Source organism: Corapipo altera, unplaced genomic scaffold (assembly GCF_003945725.1).
Source record: "Corapipo altera isolate COAL_440 unplaced genomic scaffold, ASM394572v1 45, whole genome shotgun sequence".
Taxonomy (NCBI): domain Eukaryota; kingdom Metazoa; phylum Chordata; class Aves; order Passeriformes; family Pipridae; genus Corapipo; species Corapipo altera.
The window spans coordinates 13,534,254-13,559,134 of NW_020884877.1; the positions used below are offsets into that span (position 1 = coordinate 13,534,254).

Below are 24,881 nucleotides of genomic sequence, written 5' to 3' on the forward strand. Positions count from 1 at the left end.
CGGCCTCACGGCAGCGCCTCAGCCCCGCGGGCCGGGGGTGCGGATGTGGCGGGCGGGGGGCAGCGCGTGCCCCCCACCCTCGGCCACGACACTTCGGGTTACGGGGCGATGAACGCTGTGGCGGGGCTGGCGTGAGGCGAGCAGGACGGAGCATCGGCTTCACGGAATTATAGAATCACAGAATGTTCTGAAGTGGAAGGGACCCACAAGGATCATCGAGCCCAACTCCTGGCCCTGCAAGACCATCCCCAAGAGTCACACCATGTGCCTGAGAGTGTTGTCTGAATTCTTCTTGAACTCTGTCAGGCTTGGTTCTGTGACCGTTTCCCTAGGGAGCCTGTTCCAGTGCCCAACCAGCCCCTGGATGAAGAAACCTTTTTCTAATATCCAGCCTAAACCTTTCCTGACACAACTTCAGGCCATTCTCTGGGGTCCTGTCACTGGTCACCACAGAGAAGAGATCAGTGTCTACCTCTCCTCTTCCCCTCACAAGGAAGTTGTAACTGCAATGAGGTCTCCTCTCAGACTCCTCCAGACTGAACAGACCAAGTGCCCTCAGCCACTCCTAATACGGCTTCCCCTCAAGGCCCTTTATGATCCTCATTGCCCTCCTTTGGACACTCTCTAATAGCTTTATATCTTTTTTATCTTGTGATGCCCAACACTGCACACAATATTCAAGGTCAGGCCACCCCCGTGCAGAGCAGAGCGGGACAGTCCCCACCCTTGACCAGCTGGCAGTGCTTTTTGCCTGATGCCCCCCAGGACACAGTTGGCCCTCCTGGCTTGGGCTGACCAGGGAGGATAGCCTCTGGCTGAGTGGTGGTCTACTTGTTGGTCAGCCATGCCAAACTTGGGAAAAGCCTCTGGATCAAGCAGGGCTGTTTGCTCAGGTGTTTCCAGCTGACAAGTGCAGCCTGGACATTGCAGGTGGAGGGAGTCCAGGCACAGGGCTGCGCTGCCACAGCCACAGCTTTGGAAGCACAATTCCTTCATCCAGGGTTCCTGCTTCAGTGACAGGCAGTATGGCTAAATTGTGTACCAAAATGACCAGAAGGTGGTAACTTTAAAAAAACCCTGCTTCACTGTTCTTGTGCCACTGGAGTTGGGATGGTGTTTCCACAAGATGCATCATCTTTAAATTCTGGGATTGCCAAGCTGCTGTGGCTGCAGGTCTGGAGATGCCCAGGAGTAGGAAGGGAGCAGGCTGTGCTCCTACAGGCAGTCCTCCTTTTAGGAATGTGGAAGAAGAGGAGGATTTGACTGGCGATTATAACCCTCCTATTCCTTGTCCATGTTCCCCAGCTGCCCTCAGGACGATCACCCCAGGTCACGAATGAAACAGAGAGACAACCCACCTCTACCCTCTGAAGTCACATGAATCCTTTCTTAGCCAAATGGCATTGAAGTACTCTGCGATTGCAGAAAACTTTTTGCAAATTGAAAATAGGCTGTCATGCTTAAAGGAAGTGACTCAAAAGACTTGGGGGGCAAACAATTTTTCTACTGAGGCAAGCGCATCACATGGCTGTGACAGCACATTTTCTGTATCAGTATCGTGCAAGATTCAATGCCTATCACCACTTTACTCTGCGCTCCCCAGGTCATCTACAGGTGACTGTACACTATGATCTTCCATTCACTGGAGAATCACATCTCCTTGCTATCTCTCATATTTGACTATTGTTACATGCATGTGTAGATCTGCCATATAAAACCAGCTGTGTAGCACAGTGATTCACAAAGAGGTGCACAGCATCACACTGAATCATATACATTAATTGTACATCTCAAAGATGCATGGTATCAGGGTGAATCATGGAAGAACACTTTACTGATTAATTAAATACAATAATTTAATGAACATCAGAGGCATTCCTCCAAGGTGTGATAGTCTGGTACAAGAGAGGGTAAAAACCAGTCAAAACAGTGGAGCATAAGCACAAGTATACATTTCTGTACTTAAGTATACATTTCACTGAACTGTAATAACTTAATAGGAGTAAAGTTCAGCAACATCTTAAGCATTCAGTGCAACAAGTACATGAAGATGGTAAGAAAGTCAAAAAGTGGGCACTGGTGACCCCCATTTTGCCCATCTGCAGGTTCAGTATTCTGGCTTCCCCTGGTTACAAAAGTTTCAGGCCCTTCTTGTCTGATCTGAGAGCACTTGTGCTTTATTATGAACTGATATGCTGGTAAGCCTGGAGAAGTCTCCAGTCAAAGGTGCCACATTTTAAAAGAACACACAAATATCAAACACAAGTCACATGAAACTCATGCTCTGGAGGAGGAGAAGTGCCACATACTTAGTCTCTTAAATGCTGTGACTTAAGTGCTTATCCTTCTTGTCTGAGGCAATTGCCAATTAGTCAAATGATTTAAAAATCTATTTGAATGTTAAATCACTTGATTCATAGGCATTTTCTTCAGACACTTGAACACTTGCATTCAGAGGTCTCTTGCCCAGCATGCTTAGTCCAGGTATTTTGTCTACAGCTGTGTATCTGCAGAGCTGGGATTTATCATGTGTGACTTTAGGCCCTGGTTGCAGAAAGAAAAACTATTCCAGTAGCACATGAGAAATGAGGGGGTGGTTAATATTTCCTACTTCAAGAGTAGGAGTGCAGAGTCTGCACCAGGCACTGTGTTAACATGTCACTTGTTTAAAACATGTAACTGCACCTGCTCTGTTAGAGAACAAGTGAGAGAAAGCAAAAGAGCCTGCACGAGAAGTGTCCAAGCCCAGTGCTACACTATTGTGAAGATGGAATTATTACAACAAGGTGTGCATTTTGGAGCTTGTACTCTTTCTGCCTTCTGGCTAGTTAGTCTGCATATTTTCAAGAAACAACCAGGAACCAGTGTAATCAGAGTTTCTTAAGTGGTCATAATAAGATACAAAACAGTGAGCCAACATGTTATGCTTTCCCTCCTTTTTGAGGCAGCAAATTCAACCTGAGAAACTCAAAAATTACCTCTGGATTGCTCAATCCTCATCTCAGACTTCTTCAATTTTTAAGGAACAGGCAGAAAAAGAAAATATTTAAAAGCTAACGAGCTAACAAGCTAAGTTATTGTAAAGCCACAACAATTGGCAAAGGATAAAGGCAGCTCTAGCAACTTTTAACTCAGTTTTAGACTTGAAAGGATTCATATGAATTGTCTCTTTACATCTCATCACAGGGTGTGCAGTGTTGTCTCACCACCTTTCAACATGGAAAATACAGTTTCATGCATGCGTCCAGGAGGTTTAAATCATCCTGCCTGCCAAAAGCAGCAGGCACACCCCTCCCCTGCCTGTCGAGCCCTGTTCCTGATGCCCACACCTTCTGTCAGCACGGTGTTTGCACGGCTGCACAGGGAGCTGGGCTGTGGAGAAGCTACTGCAGGGAAAAGCAATCAGTTTTCACCCTGATCAGCATGCAGGTCATTGGGCAATCGCACGAAGACTCGTGCCAGTGCAAAGGCAGGAAAGGAGCAAAGGGCTGATATAAGCAGCTGAGAGAGGATGGAACCTGGAAGTGTTTTTTTAGCAGTAGTGCTGGTTTATGCCAGCTTAAACTGTACGTGAAACTCTAGACACAAATAATCTGGAGGCGGACACCTGCTCCGTATTTTTCAATTCTCCTTCAAGACTGTCTCAGAGTTCATCTCGGGCTTAGTACGGAGGTTTCTTTGAAGCACTGCCGTTTCTCTGGTTGCTATGGCTTGCTTCCATTTCTAGCTTAAAAATTGGCCAGGTGGCCATTGGCCAGGTGGAGGTCATGCCTGGGGTATACTGGGAAGGCTGTGCACACATTGCTGTAGAAGATGCAGCACTAGTGTACGCTAGTGGTAATGCAGCTAGTTTGAGCAGTATTAGCAGTAACAAGGTGGTGGCATTAATTTTATGCCATTTATTCAATCAGGTTTGTGACCTAGAAGAGGTAGATGAGTGGCTGGAATGAAAGCCCTCTCTATGTTATTTTTGCTTGCACTTTACTGACTGAAATTCATGCAGGTATGTCCACATAGGCTGCAATCCACTTCTGCAATTACACCCCAAAACATAACTGGCAGGAGTGATTTCATAACTAAAAGACAACTTGCATGGTACTGATAGCCAAAATAAGCTGCCTTTTCTCTTTCTGAGAGATGGCAAGTGGAAAATCTAAGGAATTCTCTTTGGATTTGGCTCTGAGGCAATCCTGCCATTCCTGATGTAAATTTACCCACAAACACCGGCCTGATGCTACATGCAGCCCGATGCCTGCACATGCAGGCTGTGATTCTTGTTTGCTTCATCTGCCCAGTGCTGTGGGAAATGGCTTCTCAACTTTCATGGGAAATGAAGAAAGGGCTCGTACTAACCATCATACATCTCTTAGACTCCTCTTTGTTGCTGTTGTTTTCTTGTCTGGGTTTTTTTTTTATTACAGAGAAAAATAAGGAATTTGTGAAATTGCCTATATGGAATATTTAATATAAAATAATAACTACATTATTTAATATTAATAATTCATAAAATTAAGTACAGAATTTTAAAATATAGACTAGAATTATTTAATACAAACCTTCATGTGGCAGAGTATGCTTGTGTGCAGTAGGTGTATTGCATGTGGATCAAACACCTGCTTTGTGCACAGTGGTTTTCAGAACTGGCAGGCTACAGCTTGTACACTGTTTGCCTTTTGATCAGGCATGTGTGCAGTATAAAAAGCATATATAACTTCTAGAAAAATGTCAATATAATTAACAATGAGATAGCCATGAAATGGCAAAATATTAACAAGCAATCCAATTTTTGATTGTTTTACAAGAATGGTTTTCTTATCTTTTTCTGGCACCACAATTTTTAGCTGATCATTAGACTCAGCTGTAATCCACTCGGTAGTACTCTGCTCAGTTACCATTTCATTACTTACTTTTAATTGTATATATATATCTTATACTTCTTCTTATATTAAATTTTGTGGTCCAATAGACTTAATTTGTTTTTCTAATTTTGGCACTTTTTTTCTCTAAAATGTAATACAGCTTAACCTTGTTTTAAAGCTGTACTGAATTTATTGTAGTTGTGCCCATTTGTGTTTTCTAATCCACACTACTGCAAGCTCCATTGAAGCGACAGTCCCTTCATTTCCCTCAAAATTTTTCCAACAGATTGCTCAGTCACAGAGAGTCTGGGGAGAGGCAGGCACAATTCCACCACCTCTGAGGACCACCAAGGGAAGATGACATCACAGAACTTTCAACAACTGATTTAAAGCATAATATTATATTTTCTTTATTAAAACCAATTAGTGCTTAACTATTTAGCACATTTCTCTTCCTTTGAAAGTATATACAGGTACTGGAATCATGAAAATTTTGGGCCAGCAATGACAGGGAATCAGTTTGAATTAAAATGAAAATATTAGCTCCATTTAATGATGTACTGTAGTATTAGTAGCTTACATTTTTTGCTACTTGCTTAATCCAGAGTACATGAATTAGAAACAAATCTATTGGAGATCATGTCTTTTTCTCTTTGGATTTAGAGATTAAATAAGACTAGAAAATGTCCATAATGTTAGACTGCCTCAGAAAAGCCCTTATTCTAGATAAATCTCTTTAGCTGTATCATCTCAGTCCTTTGCCTGTGATTCCAAAAAAAGGTGATCAACCCCCCCCCCCAAACACAAGCCCACTATTAACAATGTCTAGTTACGACAAGAAGGAAACAAAAATCTATGCAAACCTCTAACTTGTTTCTGGCAACAGTGCTAACTGATCAGGAGCACCACAAAGGAGTTACATGCCAGACAACTGGAACAGGAGAAACACTAGGGCAGGAATCACAAATGGAAGGAAATGTTGGATTTCAAACAGACATGAGACAGCAACCTGCCAGTACTGCAGCCCTCAAGGGTCAGTCCTACAGAGAAAGAGGACATCTAAAGAAAACCCAAGGCAACACTGGCTCTCTGTTATCTGAGAACATCCACAATGCTGCCGACGGTACTCCTGTGCAGAAATAATGTACACCTGTGAAAAACCACAAAGAGTCGGCAAATACAGCTAGCGGATTCACTTGCTGGCTTGGACAGCATCTGAAGAAAGAACTATTTAAAAACACAAGAGGTGGTGTTATAATGAGGAAACCATGGAGAGCAGGAAGCCTATGATTATTGACAGAAGTTGATTAAGAAATGGATTATTGTCTGTTAGGATGTTGGAGTATCTACTATCACCTCTATCCTATGTATCTTTATGTAAATTTCCTTTAATTGAGGTATTCATTTACAATCATTATTTTCATTGGTAATGTGCTTTATTTGCATTTGAAAGCAAAAAGAGGAAAAAAATTAAACATGACTGGCTGACCCCTGCCATGTGACAAAGGCTTCGCTTTTTGTCACTCTGACCCAAATGGATTAGGGCCAGGAAATAAAGGTCAAGCTCTTACCAGTACCTCCATGTGTCACATTTTTATTACATGGAGTTTCCAAGAAAAATATTCCAATTTGCGTCAGTAATTACTCGTTCTTTATGCATTATCATGTCAGTTTCTGAGTTTATTTTGAATTCAGAAATTACCTTTGAATGCCAGGCCTATTAAAAGTGAACCCTTTGTGAAATATCCTTTAGCAGTTAGATGTGATAGATTTTGTAGCTCTACATGCTCTTTTTTCCCTTTTAAGAATCTTCTTTTTTACAGTAGTCCCCCCATCACTTGAGTCATAAACTGCCAAGCAAGCCCATGGTTGGATTATGTTCCTTTGTGAATTTACAAGTTGCTTCCCTAGTTAGATGGTGTCTGAAAACTGTCTGTAATTGCTAAAGCAGTGCATAAGGCAGATGCAGTAGGAGCCAGTCTCTGGGTGCTGTTGGATGGCATGTAGGTAAATGCATGCGGGACGTACCCTGCGTGCTCCTGTAGCACACGACAAGCTTGAGGTCAGGCTTTAACCACCAGTCCTGCAGGAATTGTGTTGGGGCAGCAATGTACATTTCCAAGAGAGGCAGAGGAGTGAGGGCTCCCATGTCATCACCCCAGCCAAGGGGTGGCCAGCCCCATGGTACTGCTGTGGTGAGGTGTCTGAGGGTGGCAGGGGTTCCACAGGCACAGCTACAGCCCTGCAGGCAGGGCTCCAAAGATAGGCTACTGAAGAAGTTTCTGGTATAGTAATTTTAATAATAACTTTTTAATCTGGTCATTATTTCCTTTGATTGCTAATACCTTGACCTCTGGTGACAGCTTCTGCTTATGCCTGCTAAACTTTAATGCAGGCTACAGTAAAGAACATTATGATTATTTGAAAAGGCAGAGCGTAATGCATTTCAGATTAACAGTGAAAGAAAAGCTATTCAAGTTAGAGGTTCACTTTGCCACGTTACTCTATGCTGGTTTCCTTATTATCAGTACAAAAACCAAAATGAGAATAGCACATCTTTTAATTTTCTTCCACTATTACCTCTTGATTTGCATTCAGAGCTCCCAGAAGAAATACTGCTGAATTCAGAGGTAGTCTATTTAAGCTGCATGGTGTTTAAAAATTATTGGAAGAGGTTAAGGTGCTGTATATTATGCAGTTGACCTTACTAAGAAGCTATGTTAACAATTTAGATTTATAATTTTGTTAATTTTTTTTTCCCCAGCAAAATTCATTATCTCTTTTGGAACCCCTGCAGGTTAAACCTTTTGATTTCTCTCTAACTTATTTTGTAAGATTTCTAAATTATATTTAAACTTCTTGTACTTAAAGGTTGTTTTGCCAGTGTCTCTGAAAAGAGGGAATTTTTTTTTAATCTCTGTCTCTTTCTTTGTACCTGATCTGCAGACGCAGTGTGCCTTTACTCTATTTTACTTAGGAAGGAAGAACCCAAATCCTCAATGTGCAGAGTCCTGCAAACACATTTGAACTCTTTTATCTGGCACTATCATGTCTTTGGGGCTGACTGGGTTTGAACAAGATGTCCATGGAAAATATTTTGGATCCTGCCTTTACCAAACAGCTGTAGCCTCCTGGTATGAAGGATTCAAGCCTCCCTGGATTTAACCTTTGTTCCCTGCCTTTGTCAGCACCAGGCCTGGTCACTGAGAAAAAGAGCAAATGCTAACAAAGAGACACTAGCGAAATGTGCCAGGTAGGGAGAGCTGTACCCTGTGACTCTTTGGGCTCTGCAGCCCTAAACAGAGATGTTTGTCCTCTCCATTGCTGCCTGAGCAAAAAAACACATGTCAGCAGTGGAACCCTGTAATGCAGAACATTTTCCAAAATGCCCAAGCCATCCTGACTCAGTGGTCCTCAGCAGTGGATGTTACTTATGGACACTGCCTCCCAGTCACCTCTCATATGAAAACTACAGTTATGACCCTTCCAGTAAATAAAACAGGGTCAGGGGCTCTGCAGCCTGAGGCCAAGTAGCACGGACCAGCCATACTAGCACTCTGTGGCCTGTGACCCTCAGGTATAATCACTATTTTGAACAGTGAAAATACAAAATACATTTTGTATTTCCACCTGCAGTGTTGAAATACAGAGGGGGCTGTGCTGCAGTGTTTATATTGTTCATGCAAGTGGGTGTGATGGAGGTGCGAAGCGGGTCCCACTAGAGGACTGGGGGGAAATGTGGAAACCAGAAGGACAGGCTTGTCTGTAGTTCCCCCTGGAAATGGTCCCTGGTGCATGCTCCCCCACAAATAACAGCTGGACACAGTCTCCTCTGTTGCTAGTTTGCATGGGCCAAAACCAGGCCAAGTGCTGCAACCAAAGCAGACTGGACCATGAGCAGAGCAGTGCTGGGGATCACCCAACTCTCTTTAGCTTGTCTGTGTTGCCACAGTCTCTGAGCCCAGGCTTATAGACCAGCCCTGAGCCAGCAGGTAAAGGGGTCTCTTCACTGAAGCAGGATCAAGTTGCCACGAGCACAGGGTGAAGTCAGAACGGGCATTTTGACATTTCAGTGTTTCTTGAGTTCCTCACACTATTATTCATTCTTCACACTATTGCAACAGTTGTTTGGACTTCATACAGCAAGAGCAATATACTGACAGCTGCCTTCCTGTTGTAAAGTCAACACAGGGAGCAAGAAAAGCCCAGGACAGATCCCGGAGCCACAAGGTAATTTTATTCATCTAACTATGTAGACAGTGATCAGCACCATGGCAACTATCTGAGTCACTTGAATGAGTTAGATACAGAGAGATAGCAATACTTGTTATTTATACAGCACCCTTTATTGGAAAATTAAAAAATGTCAGATACTAGTGTCATTGAATAGGTAAACTGCATTCATTTGTTGATATGGAGGTGCCATAAAACCTGTCTTTGTATCATTGGGATATATCTACATATTAGAGACTGTTGGCAACAAATAAGTAAAACAGATCAAGATTCTAAAGAAAAAAAGAATAAATCGAGGGGATAAAAACATGCTAAACAGATGAAGAATCAGTTTATGTACAGAGCCAAGCCAAAACTTGGCAGCTTTATAAACCAGCTAACACAGAAGTAAATGAAAGTCTAAACAATAGGAACAAATCTGGAACAAATAAAATCACAAACTCAAAAATGTTACAAATTGATTGTAAAGATAAAAATGCCTTTTGAATTAATTGTCTCCCTGTAGTTTCTTCTACTGCATACTTTGCTTCTGGGAAGATTTTGTATTTGAAAAAGGCATATGAAGTATATTCATAGAACAGTACAAATGGAAATAAATATTTCTCACTTGAAATAATAAGACACAAATTTGTCTCTATGTTATTAGCTGGTTTTCCTCTGAATCATCTTGAACTTCTAGTCAGACAGCAAAGTTAAAATAAATTATTTCATCATGCTGCAGAATATTTCTTAACTGTGTAATTCTTTCCTTTGCAGAACGCAGGTAGCGAGCAGATTGTGGTTCTGTGTGTCAGCATTTCCCTGGTGACTCTCAGCTTTTGCAGAATTTATGTTTTGACTAAAAGGATGCAGTTATTTTTATAGATAAAAAAATATTTATGTGTATACTGACTCCACACAGTCCTGCTCAATTTCAAGAAAAGTATACTCTTTGTCTGAAGCAAGATGTAGACTATATCAATTAGGTCATCTCTGAAGCGTAATTATGAGATAATAGTTGCAACTTCTAATTTCAGGCTTAATCAGTTTTATGACAACCAGCTCCACAGCACACAGATAGTGTGAATGCAATTGGAAAGACTTTTGCCATTTGAGCATTGTCATTCCCTTGGCATGCACTTGGCCACCATCAGGGCTTGCCCAGCAGTAGTACAGCCATCCTAAGGAGTATTCAGGAGGGGAAGGGCTCATGCCAGATCACCTCTTCCCTCATGTCTGCAGGCCCTGTGGTGACTGAAGCCAGAGGTCTCTTGAGTGCCACATTAGCCAAGGTCTCGAGTTAACCAACCTGAGGTAAAATCCTGTCCAAGATAAGATAACTTGTAGTACTCACATTACTGACTGAGCAGGACAAATCAGTCAGACAGCTAAAATTAAGAATATATCCCTTCTTCTTTTATATCCCTTCTTTCCAATTTAAATGTTTTCTCCTTAGAAACAAACCAGCTAATAAAACCATAGTGTTATGTCACGGCAGGCCTGTCATCCCTCGTGGCAGGGATGGATCTGACTGGCTTTAATTTAAACTCGTTGTCCATATCACAATGGATGTGGGCCAACTGTGGTTTCGAGGCCCAGCAAATGACAAGCCAAGTTTGATATATCAGCCAACTAGTAGCATCACTATTTATGCAGGAATGAAGCTGAAGTGCAAATAAGGCCAGTAACTAAACCTTTCCAGCAATTACATTTAATAAGGTACGGCGTGTTATTTACAGAAAAGATAGATCGCACAATTCCTACACATAAATGCACACAAAGTGTAAAGACAAAACCTGCACCCCCGTAACATGCTAAACAAAATAAATAAAATGGAATTATTTTGGCACAATAACTATTACATAAATAAATATTCTAGAACATAATGAATTAACATTTATTTACAGTCTATTGAAAGTGCAAAACAATTGGCTGAAAATTAAGATATTTGTAAATGCTTAAGACCAGAAAATATTTGTTAACCAGCCACAATAGCTGAAGTTTAAGGTTTTAATGTCCAGGAAAATAATCTCTTGAAATCCATTTGTGCATATTGTGCTCTTTTTGAACCAGTCCTTTGCTACCTTTAATGCTATTGATTTTGACAACCTTACTTTTGTAATGGAATTTTGTAAAAACCTAATCCATAGTTTAAAAAAAGAAGTAAAATGTAAACACAGAGTATTTATCATTCAAAATATTTTCAGTCCTGTCAATTTTCTGAAATAGCCACACTGCTTGTTGTAGTAGGCGGTATGATTAAGATTAGGAAATTTTCTTAGTATCTGTTTTATTTCAAATGGAAATATTTGCAAGTCTTCTCTGAATGGAATTACATCTTAGACTGCTCTTGAACCTACATTCTTTCATCAGATGCTTATATACATCTTCTACTGAGGTGAACAGTAGCTGAGCAAGCTAAACTGATGATCAGTTTTGGTCCTGACCTGAAGACTAAATCATAAAATACAGATTTTTAATTAGGGAGAAGAAATAACTACCTACCTTAGAATTGTTAGAAGCTTTTTGTGCATTTCCCACTGACTATTCTATGTTTTGCCTTTTTTTTATCCATATGAGAAATCACTACACTTTAAGAGGAATTAACAGTTTCACAACATGGCCACCTGTACGCCTACAGTGCATAAATTCTTTCTCAGCCAAAGTTCTCCAACAGGCTGGTATATTGTGCGTTGCCTAAGACCTCAGAATATGTTTTTGCTTATTTTTGTAGTGGCAGTGCAGTAGCAGAGAAAGTGAAGTTCTTAACAAGTGACCTTGACAGGATAAAAGATCATTTCTCATCATTGCTTCAAATGTTTATGCTCGACGCGGTTCTAGTCGGTGAGACATCTGTGATAAAGTTCTCTGGTTGTCAATCACATTTAATTGCCGCACATAGCTGCGAACATCCTGATGGTTCTTATTAGCTAGGGCTGCATCAGGATCTGGTGGAAGAGAAATGATGTAGGATTGATACACTTAAACGAACAAATGCCTGAACAGAATGCATAACTCTTTACAAGCTGTCACAGGAAAGACTAGATCCCGGTGAGCTAAAAAGAAAATATTTACAAGTCGGTCTCTTTGAAACCTTTCCTCCAATATCTGACAGTCTTGTTGGTTACTACCCCCACAAATTAACTTTTTCTCTTGGATATCCTTGGCTACATTTACTAAAATTGATGGCCCTCGGTTACAGTTTTATAATCACCTTACCAGTCAATACCTATAAGTTATACAGCTAACAAGTATGATTTAAAGCTACCCATCTGCTTTTGAACCAGCAACTTGTACACAGATTCAAAATGATATAATTGATTTAAGCCTCCTTTCATGTAATAGTCCCATTTCTAGCTCAGTGTTAAATATTTGTAACAATGTAGTGTTTAGTGGCCATTCCATTCAAGCCTCAGAATTTACTACCTTTTTCTATTACTTAACATAACCACATTATACCTGCTCCAGCAACAATTATGGAATACCACTGAGTTAAAGTATGAGTATCTTCAGCCTCACAGGGAATACCTTACAGTGTAATGAAATATGTGTTAGGTAACTTAAATTTGACTAAAAAAAGATACTGAAGCATCTACAATACATGAATACACATAGACAAAAAAAGTGTAGGACTTAGATCCAGTAGATCTATATACTGAGATTTTGTTATATCAAATGTAGTGAAAATCTACTTCCATTTCTAAATATGTGGAGGTCTCTGTAGTGCTTAAAACATAAAAATTAAAGACACACAGACAATAAAACCTGAATGGTGGGAGAAAAGAAACCCCAAAGAATTTCCCTTAACTCGATCTAAAGTTAAGCTTTGACTGAGATAGAAAGAAACTATTTTTGTGAAAAGATATTGGTTTATATAATTTATTTTGTTGTTCAAGAAAGAGGAAGGCTGCTCTGAGTCAAAATGGATGAAACCCTGAGGAAATCACAGTGTGACTGGGACTGACAGTGCATCTAGACAGGACAAGACCCACAGAGCAAGCCAGTTTGACCATACAGCTCTGTCATCTTACAGGGCCTCAAGTAAGTTCTGGTAATTATGCTGACAAACAGGTTTTAAATTCATCACCTTATGTCATTTATAAATGTTACGTTTCCAGACTGGTTTCCTATTAAAACAGGGCCTATCCAAGCAAGTATCTTGCATGTATCTGTGTGCTGCTGCCTCCTAGACTTATTTCAACCACTTCTGAGCCCACTGGCTAATTTCAACTGGCTCTAATTTGACAGATGGGTAGAGACCTCACAGATATTTAGCTCTTTCACATGCTTGGAAAAGAGATGGAAGAGAAGGGGCTTATTAGAGCTTCCTGAAGGATATTTCATCCTGTGAAACATCACAGGATCCAAACATGGAAGAATCACTGGAAACCAGGCTTTTCAATTCTGGGACACACAGAATTAGTTGTAATTACTGTAGCTACTGATGATAATGCTGACTGTGCAGATGTTGTAATACACTTACTGAAAGATTGGCTTCGGCAGAATTTCACTGTCCTGACAGTGTTGGCAATCATGCGCTGGAAAGAAAAGATGGGATGCAATCAGAGAACAAGCACTGTATTTTATCATCATTTAAACGAAGCACCTAACTGTGCCTGAGTGTGAAGACATATGCCAATAAAAGCAGTCATATGAATGAAAACATAATTTTAATGCTGATACTCTCATATGTAGGGTGTGATTTGCACTTACACAGGCTTTAAATAAGCATGAGTATAATTTACATGTGCTCAGAGAGCCCTTTCCCTTGCTTGAATGCTGTAAAAGGCCCTAACTAAGAATGAAAATTGGCCCCTTCGATGTGCATTTCTTTGATAACATCTTACCACATTAAAAAGCAAAAGGAATATCACGTGGAACACCGTGGAGTATATACACGTTAATTTAAAGACCATCAGTGCCTAACAGCAAGGCCATTTCTAGAACATATTCAGCAATTAAAGAGCTTTCACCTTTTATATGAACTTGAGTTTAAAATGCAGTCCTCCTGCAAAATGACAGTGTAAATGAGCATATGAGGGTGCGTGTTCACTGATTCCTCTGGCAGAATGCTCAATTCACAGGTGAGAAGGCCACAGTTAGAACTGTGGCCCTGTAGACAAGTTTCATCAAACAGTCCTGTTAGATCGTGTTAGCTTGCACAAGTGTATCTAACACAACATGAAAAGTGGATTTACTTTTGGTGGGCCCTTCTAATATCAATTCACAAATCAAACCCCACGAGTGACTTCAATCCTTCTTGGCTGTGCCTCCTTTTCAGTAAAAAATGACATCATTTCACTCACTTAGGTAAGAAAATATTAACCAATGCACTTGGCTCTGATAAATCAGATGTTATTTTACAATAGGTTTTAAGAATAGAAATTAAGGTAAGCCATTTCAGATTCAGTTCTGGACTGCAAAATTTTAACTGGCTTGTGTGATTAGTGCCACACAGGTGGCGGGGGCAGAATTAGTTCTTCTGCATTATATCAAATAAACTGAAACTTCAGCAGTAAAACTTAATTCCTTAGTTAGGTAGTTTGATTCAATCACTGTTATGAGGACAACATTTGTTTTGATTTCTTTTGCCTAGATTAAGAAAAAGCAGAGGAGGGAAATGCTATTCCCAATCAGACTCTAATGTTTGTTCCAACACAGCTACATCTTTTAACACAGCACACTCTCACCAGGCTGCTTCATACCTTCTGGAAATTTTGTGTGAGATTAACAAGCTAGTTAGTCATAAACCCTCACACAACAGAATTATATATCTCGTACTAGTAAACAGTAAAGCCTAGGGCATACACTCTTCAAAATTCATACACCATTATAATCTTACATGAAAATGATGTTCTAAATAAAATATGTTTGTGAAATCTGTCATTCCAGAAGTGGGAAGCAGCAATGCAAAACATTCCTTATACACATACTGAATAATCTCACACATCTTAATGTACTGTCAAGTTTACAAAAATGGGTATGGCTGCTGGTCAGCATAAGAAATACAATGTACTAAATGTTTGTGGATTACACCTTGTATCATCAAATGAGATGTAGCTATTACGAAACTGATCTAAAATATCTTAATTCTAAACCACACTTTCCCAAAAGATCTAGGGAATTTGGATATGGGCCTGCTTATACTGTTCCTAAAGTCGTATGTATTTACATGTGGAAAACAAGTAGAATTCAAGTAAGAATAAGTTTTATCCTATGTTAATTTTCATCCCTCTTCAAGCCATTCTTACTAGGCAGATTTTTTAAGGCACTTACCTTTACATCTTTTGTGTGGAATTTGTTCTCAAAGCATAGCATTCAGGATAAATACTGTAATGCTGTACTGTACTGAAAGACAATTTATGTGTGTAGTGAAAGCTTTTAGAAAGTTTTCCCTATTTCCAAATTTCTCATTATATGGGCTCTGTTAGGCAAGGAAAATCAAAGTGGCAGTGGACTTGTCTAACTTGGTGAAAGGCTGAACTGCCTGGCTTCCTTCAGTTTGCTGAAAGACTTCATTTTAAGGGGTTCCTTTGCCTGTTCCTGAAGATAATGTGATTCAATCTGTGCATTCAGAAGTGTCCTGGCAATGATGAAACACAAAGTGAATGAGGAAGTGGGTGTTAAGGCTGAATAAACGGAGAAACTGTGGCCCAAAGAGAGCACCACAACCCAATGAGGAGATTCTGAAGCATTATGTATCCTTGAAGATACATAATTTTCTTTCACATTGCTTTTTTTCCAAGTACTGTTGTACTGTCTAATAATGTCTAAGCTCGTAACAGCTCCTCTTTGTAAGGTGCAAAATGAACAGAAACACAGCATATGAAACAAAAGTAAATTTCCCTTCCTGAATCTTGTAGATAAGTTGGACTGTCTTCTTTTCATGCAAGAAAACTAGAAACATGTACAGAAAAAATGTTCACAGGGAAGTTTAATTGCCTGCTCCTTACAATTTTTCTTCAAACAGAGGATTACCTCCAGTCAATGCCTGCAAAGATTGATCTCTGTTTACTCACAGTGCTAAGGAAGACTACTACCAAAAAGCCATACAAACCTTAATTTAGATCTTTCTGAAATACAACCAACTGCATAATATAACAAGCAATGGCTACTACCAGCATGCTATATATACACAACAATACCCTTTCAAGTTTTACACAGTCTGGAGCTGTGGCAGCAGGCCAGCACATTATCTTCTAATCCATTTCAAACCCAGGTTGCTAAATATTATAAATATTCATATATGCCATAGAACACTACTAAGGGCTTTAGTCACATACTTTTTGCATAATCTTTATGTTCCAAAAATGAAAGAATGTTTGCCCTTTTCTTTTGCATATGGATCAGAGGGTGAATTCCCTTTTGTTCATCTTCACAGAACCTGAAAACGAATATGCACAGATTCTCTAATCCTCATTTCACACCTGAAGGGTGAAGAGGCTTGACAAAAAGAAGCATCAGTGGTCAGCACCATGGCACTGTCTTGTGCCACCATGATAGGTCAGCACTTTTAGAGAGCTTTTCCCTGACTTTTGCTCCCTCTACAGGTTCCATTTCTGAGACATGCTGGGTAGTGTGACATGAAGATGGTGCCACTGAAAGTGATCTTTGTTCAGACTGTCTGATGATTTGAGAAACGTCACTGATGAAGTTCCCAAATAACTGCATCTTTCCTCTGTCTATGAATACGAAATTCTGTACTGGCAGCCAGAGTGCAGAATTATGCAGCTGAGGTTTGAAAAATGCAGAAATCAGTAAGTGGGCAAGAGTATGAAATATTGCCTGTCCCTACAGAGAGTCATGCTCAGTACTTTCCTCTCTTCCTCTCTTCTTTCCCTGGCAAGACATAATTCTAGGAAAGGGCTTTTAAATTTTTTTCTAAATATATAGCTATAAAAGCAGTGTCACCTGAACATTATATATTGCCATGTACTGCACTGCAGGTTGTAGGTTGTCCTGTATCTGCTAAATCATACAGAGTTTATAGGAACTATTACTACTGACAGCTTTGGGTGCTTGCCTTCACCTGATAAGTGGGTCATTACAGATCGCAAACTAACTGTGTTTGCTGCCTTCTGACACCTTTTTATCTTTCACATATTTGCAGCTCTCAAAATATCCCCCACCTGCCAAACTAAAACTACAGCATTTAAAAAACTTTACAAGTTTTGTTTCTCTGTGGCAAATATGTCTTAAGTTATTACGTAGATGAGTCCTCCATAGCAACACTTACAGCTAACATCTACTATCAACTCACTAGTGGAGAAGAGATGCAGGTAGTTTAGTGTCATGGAGTATATGCCAAACTAGAAGGGACATCTGTGCAACACCATGTGGAAACAGCTCTTAACCGGGCTTCATCAGCTTCTTGAAGGAAGATAAGTAAAAGACATTCAATACTTCCCTAAAACCGTGTCTTGTTTGGTATTGAAGACAAAGCCTTTAGTTACTAAAGACTTACACTACTAAGACTAGTAATTTAGTTATTCTGTCTACTTGCTAACAAAAGTACAAATAACATTTTCCCAGATGGATTTTAAGGCCAAATGCTTGTTTGCTCCACATGCAGCACCCCTCTTCCCCCTTACTTCATGCAGTAAATGGCATAGTAAAGAGCACAAGTACAGTCCAAATACAGAGAGCAAGAGCATACCTATTTCTGACACATTCAATATTGTTTGCCCACATCTTGTACAAACCAAATGGGTCCATTTACAAACGTCCCTCTTTACACGCAGCCGTGGCTCTGCCACACATGGTTATTCTCTTCCCTGGCTAGCTGTCCCTGTCCTCCCACTCCTCACAGCCTCCTCCAAATAAGGCATCCATGGGGGATCAGGAGATGGGGAAGGGGAAGAAGGAGCAGGCAGTCACAAAGGCAGTCACAAAAGCTCAGCAACGCTTTGCAGAGTGATGTCCCTCTACTACTGCCAATACCACAGCTCTGTCACTACGCCCCTGAAAAGATGAATTTATAGGAAAGTGTAGCAGGAAAAAATTGACTCAGGCTCTTTCCTTTTTAGCTTGAGTTGCTAAAAATGACTCAGCTAATGTGGTTTCACACCATCTGTCTGTTTTTCCCTTCTTCTCTAGATAATTTTTGTCACTTTGAAAAAAGAACCCAGAGTTTTCAAACACAAGACAGCTCCTACCAATTCTCTGTGAAAATAGATGGCTGTGGACAAGAGAAAGATTGCGTAAGGGCCCTCCTGTCTCCTTCAGGAAAAAGGCTGTAGTGCAAGTTCCTATGTTATGACAAAAGCCTATTCACACAGAATTCCCCAGCCATGAAGAAACGACACATGCCCCAGCCACGAGGAAAGCTCTGAGCAGAGCTCAGGCAGCCATGAAACACAAATGTTTAGGAAACCAGGCCTCGCTGTTTCTGGCACTCAGAGAGCTCCTGGCTCAGACACTGCTTCACAGTTCCTGCATGTTTTAAGACGCATCGTTTAATATAAATAATAACAGAAACATCGCAAAACAGAAAAGATTTAAAGGAAGCTGTTTCAGCTGAAGAGATGCCACTAGATCAAACTTCTACTTTTGGCTGCCAGTTACAGGAATAAAGTTGTCAGCAGCACATCAGCTGTCAGGATCAGAGCTCTGTGGTGAGAATGCAGACATGATGCCAGAGGCTGCTCTCAGTTTCATCACTGTGCTTACATGAGATTCAGAGGGACCCACCTCCTTTGGTGGCAAATGGCACCAACAGTGGCAACTACCCAGATATTTTTATTCATAAACTTCAGCAAACATCGAAGTTAGGATGGATCAAGGGAAACAATTTTCCAAAGAACGAAGATGTTTTAGAAAGATCCATAAGGGTAGCTCCCAGCAATATTCGGAGGAATCTCCATCTGCTTGTAAGAGAACATCATGCAGCAGAACAAACAGACAGAAACAACAAATGGCAGGACATGATTCCTGTGAGGAAATCTGGTTTCTGCTTCTCTCCTGAAAATGGCAGAGTAACATCACAGATTTACCTTGGGTTTATCCTTATGTAAAAGAGAGCAAAATTTATCTGAGCGTTATCTGGCTGAGTGGTCTTGTCTTCACTAGTTAATATCTGGCAATTATGTGTGCATATGACAGTTGTAAGCTCAACACAAGTAGGCGGCAGCGACTGAGGTTTAACAGTAGGCTTTTCTTCTTTGCTTGACCTGATGTCACATGCAAAAAGCTAAAACCTGCCAGGTCCACGTTAGGATTTGAATGAATTATGTGGGTGGAATTTGAATACAGGTTGCTTTGAACAGCTATGGGTTGAAAGAGCCAGTAAAAACACCACAGAAGCATGCAGAATAGCTAGTGAAGAACAATAAAAATACAAAAGATATACTTGTAGTAAGGCCAAGAGAAAAAGCAGAGTGAGCTTTTAGGTAGAGCACCAACTGAAGAAAGGTTTAAAATACTAAAAGAGGATAATGTTTCCCTTTCTGTTGAGTGGAGGAATGTGAGACATAATATTGATTCTTTAAAAAATATATAGCATCAAAAAAAATTAATTGATATTCACTTCCCCCTCCTAAAGAAAATGATCAAAACCCCAATTACTGGTACTACCTTCTTGCAGTGTAAAATATTATTTAAGACTTTTGGGTACTACTAATAAACTGCTGTTCTGGAGATAACATCCTTATGAAGAGGAGGCAATGTGCAGACTAGGGTGAAAAGGTCAGATCTGCAGCAGCCTAGATCAGTCTAGGCTGCTATAAAATTCACTCCTGGCCTTGAGAGCGCCAAAGTGTGGTATACAGTGGTGCAGAACTATTTCTAAGTGACAAGCCTGGGTTGAAGTTCCATCTATGGAAGTGCTTACAGGAGAACTCCTGCCTCCTGTAATGGGTTTTACACATAATCAGGCATAAAGAAGAGCATGAGGGACAGAGCTCTGAGGCCAGTGGATGTACCAGCTCTTCTGGCTCAGGAGGTGTAAACAGACCAAGGGACGTGGAGATGTTGGAGCCAGCCACAGAACCATGGCTATAGCAATGCAGCTGCCATCCCTTCTGGTTTGGATGTGCTCCAACCAAGTCTGAGATCCCTTTGTGTTCCCCAAAGTACTTACTATCTACATTAATATATATATATTTATCTACCTAATTAGAACAGGCAGTTGAGGAAAAAAAATCCTTTTCTGCAGCTGGAAGGCTCAAGGCCTTTGGAAGGAGATGGCAACACAGTCTGCATATGCAAAGTGAGGTCAGGCCCTTACTGAGGCATTAGCGCTGCCATTTACCCACAAAAAAGTCTCATCTTAGTAGAGGGGTATTTTCACCCTAGGACAGAGGCTGTCCTGGAGCTACAGATTAAAATCTAAGAGAATTCACTCAGAGTGATGACCACTTTTCTCTGAAGTTTTTTCAAGAGCTGAAAGTCCTCCTTTTTCCCCCTCTGCAGTTATCAGTACTCAGAGGGTCAGACAAACTCCTCCACGATGCAGTAGAAATAACCATAGAGTGGTTCTGGTTACTGTAGTACTAAGAACAAGCATATATGCCAGAGGAGATATGCTCTAGCATGGCTGCTGAATGGCTGAGAGGAAACAGCCTCAAGTTGCACCAGTGGAGGTTGCACCAGACTGGATGTGAGGAAAAATTTCATCACTGTAAGGGTGGTCAGGCAGTGGAATAGGCATAGGAAGTGGTGAAATCACCATCCCTAGAAGTGTTCAAAGAGTGTGTGGATGTGGCACTTGGGGACATGGTTTACTAGTGAACACAGTGGTGCTGGGTTAATGGTTGGACTTGATGATCTTGCAGGTCTTTTCCAACATTAGTGATTCTGTGATTCTACAATTTACTGTCAGAACAGTAAGTCAGGTTTTGTTTTCCTATGCAGATGCTCATAGCTGGGTTGGCTATCGTAGGTTCTCAGATGCAGGTATCATTAATGAGGAACATGGCCTTGGCAACCACTGCTGAGGAACTTGAGTTCCAGCTGAGATTTCTGTGGTGGCAAGTTGCCTGCCTGCAGTTTTTGACAACAGTGTTTGAAATGATGACAGCTTATGTGTAGGATTTAAAATAAATCAAATTTGAGCATAATCTAACCTTTTATCATTGATTCTCCTTTCCAATATGAAAGCAATCAAGTCACAGATGTCTCCTTTCCCTTGTTAAAGGAAAGAAGAAAATAAGATGTTGTGCACATTCTATTTAATGCTTCCTTCATTCTCTGAGGAGCAATGCAGAACTATCCCAACCCGAGGCAGTTCAGTTTTGTTTGAAGGAACAGCAGTTAAAATCACAGGCTGGTCCCAAACTGGCTGTTAGAAAGTGTCTGACAGCTTTGCTTCCTGTCACTGCTGCTATCTCCCCTAGGAAACACTTTGGCTGTGCATGGCTCAGTGGGCAGTTCCTTCTCCACCTCTGTGAGGTTTTCCAAAACCCAGAGGTCCCAGGTGCTTTGCACAACACAGACTATTTTTGCCAGCTCTTGCTCCTGCCTTCGCTTTCTCCAGCCCTGGAAGTCATTGTTGAGAAGTTCACAGTTGAAGAGGTGAATAGGGAGGTCTTTTAAAGTTTTCTTTCAAATGTGTTATACATACCATTTTTTCAAAATTTACTAGATTGTCAGTGAATGTCTTGTTTCCCTCATGAGTAAACGTCATGTCTGTATAGAAATAAAAGACACATAAAAGCCCATTACTGAATTGTGGCCATACAAACCAGCAGAACATTTTATCTATCCCTTACAAAAATCACAGCAGCTGTAAAAGTAAAACATTTAGGTTTTAATTTGCAGCATTTCTAAGACTAATAAAATCAAGGCATGATATTCAGATGTATGAAAGCAGTTTTTCTTGTCTCTGTGTCATGCTTTTTATAATGGAAAAAGATCATACCTCACACTGAGATTGCTTTTTGCTTTTTCTTGCTGCTACTCTTATCCTTCAAATATTTGACAAATAGCTTTCAAGTTAATAATTCTGGTAACTTCCAAGCTTACCTTTTATAAGTAGTGGCATGAAAGGAATTATTGGAGGGTCCAATTTAGCTACAGTTAGTCTGTAGGCCCTGTGGTTTCTCGATGGATCCTTACAGAAAAAAGAGAAATCAAATAATTACTAATATGTATTATTATATGTATTGAGACACTGTATGCATTCATTTAGGTGTCATGGCATTTATTAAAATAATTATTTTTTCCTGTGCCTTTAAAAGTGTATCTGCAAATTCAGACACCTTTCATCCTTCTCCCAGACTGCTTACATGAGGAGAATGCAGTCACTAAACACAAACATTTTTTCATGCCAAATAGCGAGGTAAGATATGATTACAAAAACATCCTTCATAAAAGAAACCAAACATTTTTCCTCCCTTCTTGCAGCTGCAGATCCAGTTTTGCATATGTAACACTAAAATGTATTGCCTGGAAAAATCCAGGTTGAAAAATAGAAATTCCCATATGTACTATCAGAAAACATGTGATAAAGCTTTCCTGAGTTCCCAGATTAACTTTGAGTGGCACATAAGTTCTCTCAGAGTAGGTTCCTAAGAGTATAATTTATTAGTCATACATACTTGTTTTAGCAGCTCTAAAAAGGGATCATAAACTTCTTAAAGTCAAACAAGGACATATAAAATGTTCTGAATCAAAGAATTCAAATCAGTTACTCAGAAACTGAATTATCTCAGATTGTGCAAAGGATAAGGGATCTATCGCTATTCACCATTAAGCTTTCAAACTCTGCATAGATCTTCTTGAACTTGCTTGGAAGTTTCTGTTAATAAAAACAAAAATAGCAAACCTTAATTAAATCTGATTAGCGTGGTAATTTTACTGTAAATGCTAGTTCCTTCTACAACGCCCTAAGTCAGGAAAGTGCACTTTTTTGCCAGATATTTCTAACAATGTGCTAATCTAAAATACAACATGTTTCCTAGCAACCAGATTATAAATAGAGACGGGACCAGCCATGAAACCTGGATCCTGATTTAAACCCCGACTTGAATTTACTCCTTTGGGATGTTTAGATTCAGATTTTTGTTTGGTTCACATCACAATCACTGAATTCAGAATGTAAGTGGAAGTTCAAGTGAATGGTTTCAGGACGTTCCTGATTATAGCCTATCTGAAAGCATAGTTTACACATAGCTTGTGTAGGGGCAGCTCAGCTTAATTATTCATACCTATGATGAATTGCCCTTTGCAAACATTCATATCCATGCCTGGGCATTTCCGGGAGGCTTTTTGATCATGATGATGCATCTCTAACTATTGCTTAAAATCTTGACATGCCCAGCAGCAAAGGGCCTCTACCACTTTCTGGGGTATATAAATTAATGAATATTTTTTCAGTCCACAATACCTACACAAATAAAACATGGCCAGTTGATGATGCAATGATTGAGATGAAATGGGCTTTACTAAATACTTTTTTCCCCCCTCATGCATGTTATGTCATACAGATTAAATAACTTCACTATAAATACTAAAAGATATGTTATAAATTAGTTTCAGACATCACAGTAATTTTTTAGGTACACTCAGAATATGTCAACTTTCTAGTTTTAACAAGAAATTTCTCTGTATTTGCTGAATTAATTAGACTACCACTGGAAGTGGATAACATTAAAAATTAATAGAGACTTTTTAGTGCAGAAATTATTTTTTGCAATACTTTCTACATTTGGAGTGTGTACCCTAGCAAGCTATTTACACTGTGCCACAGCAAGGGCCTAATTTTTAATGATGTGTGTCAACAACTGTGTGCCTAGTTTGCATATGCATGCAGATTAGGTATTTGTGAAATAAGTGGTATAATTGGACATTTGCACCTGCAAATATCTAATTTGTGCATGCAACTAATGCAAATGCATGATAATATAGCAAAAATCAGGTCTCAATGTGTTTGTTTTTAAGTCTATTCTGTATATTTTTCTGGCTAAAAATCAAATTGCAGAAATTCTCTCGATAAACCAACTGCTCTACAGAACCGAAGTGTGATAACATTTCCCTGATCTCAAGTTAATACCCCACACTTACAAGTGATCCGTAATCTCCTCAGCTCAGACCCAGTGCCCATTTAAGATTGCTGTATGTAGTATATATATTCAATTCCTTCTTTTCTCTTCATGCTACTGTACTGTTTCAGCTCTCCCAAATCCTCTCAGTGGCCACAAATGAAGGGTCATTATTTTAAGAAACTGAAAATCTTTGCCTACAGCACTGATTGTATATGCCCCTTGCAACATGTACTTTTGAAATTAGGGCTGGTGACTTCTCGGACGTGTTAGTCTGATCTCCTGTTTCAGAGCACATTTGTAAAGGTGTTCAAATTTTGGTCTCAGTTCCATCAATAACATAGTCATGCTAATTATTTTGAATTTCTAATGAACAGAATACATGCACATTCAAATCTGCACTGCTTTTGACGACCAGTATGTTCTCAGGGGTTACATGTGTTTACTACCTCACCCTGCTGGACACTGCACCCCTTTTATATACTGATATACAAAAGAGCAAAGCCACAGAAAAAGGTGGAATTTCTGAGAATGAAGAGCACCCCTGACAGTAAGCAGGGAAATAAATGCATGTCAGAGAGAAAAGCAGAACTGGTTAAGACAGTTAAATGTGGGTTAAACCCACACTTTAACGGAGCAACAGAGTCCCTATGCAGATCAGAAAATAATATGTATAAACAGAGAATGAATTTTAGAGAATTATCCATGGAGTGATCTCACTGAACCACCAGTAAAGGGGTTAGCTGGCTAACTTGCTCATCCTGTTGGACAGTTAAGCTCATCAATTGAAGCCACTGTTGTCACTCTTGTTAACTGCTTGTGAGTATTCAGC

The 24,881-nt window shown here is 40.0% G+C and overlaps 1 protein-coding gene across 4 annotated transcripts in view; it reads right to left on the bottom strand.

The window, feature by feature from the left end:
• Nucleotides 1-10,766: 10,766 nt before the first annotated feature.
• Nucleotides 10,767-24,881, bottom strand: part of RAPGEF4 (Rap guanine nucleotide exchange factor 4) — a 153,254-nt gene continuing 139,139 nt past the window's right edge. For 3 of the 4 annotated variants that reach the window (XM_027636801.1, XM_027636799.1, XM_027636802.1), the window contains 5 exons: nt 22,756-22,806; nt 22,032-22,119; nt 21,631-21,695; nt 13,555-13,609; nt 10,767-12,019 (listed from right to left, as the gene is read on the bottom strand). In XM_027636801.1, the coding sequence (XP_027492602.1) occupies nt 11,892-12,019; nt 13,555-13,609; nt 21,631-21,695; nt 22,032-22,119; nt 22,756-22,806 (387 nt within the window). In that variant the 3' untranslated portion in view covers nt 10,767-11,891. The remainder of the gene's footprint in view (nt 12,020-13,554; nt 13,610-21,630; nt 21,696-22,031; nt 22,120-22,755; nt 22,807-24,881) is intronic. The other variant, XM_027636800.1, reaches the window with a different exon arrangement.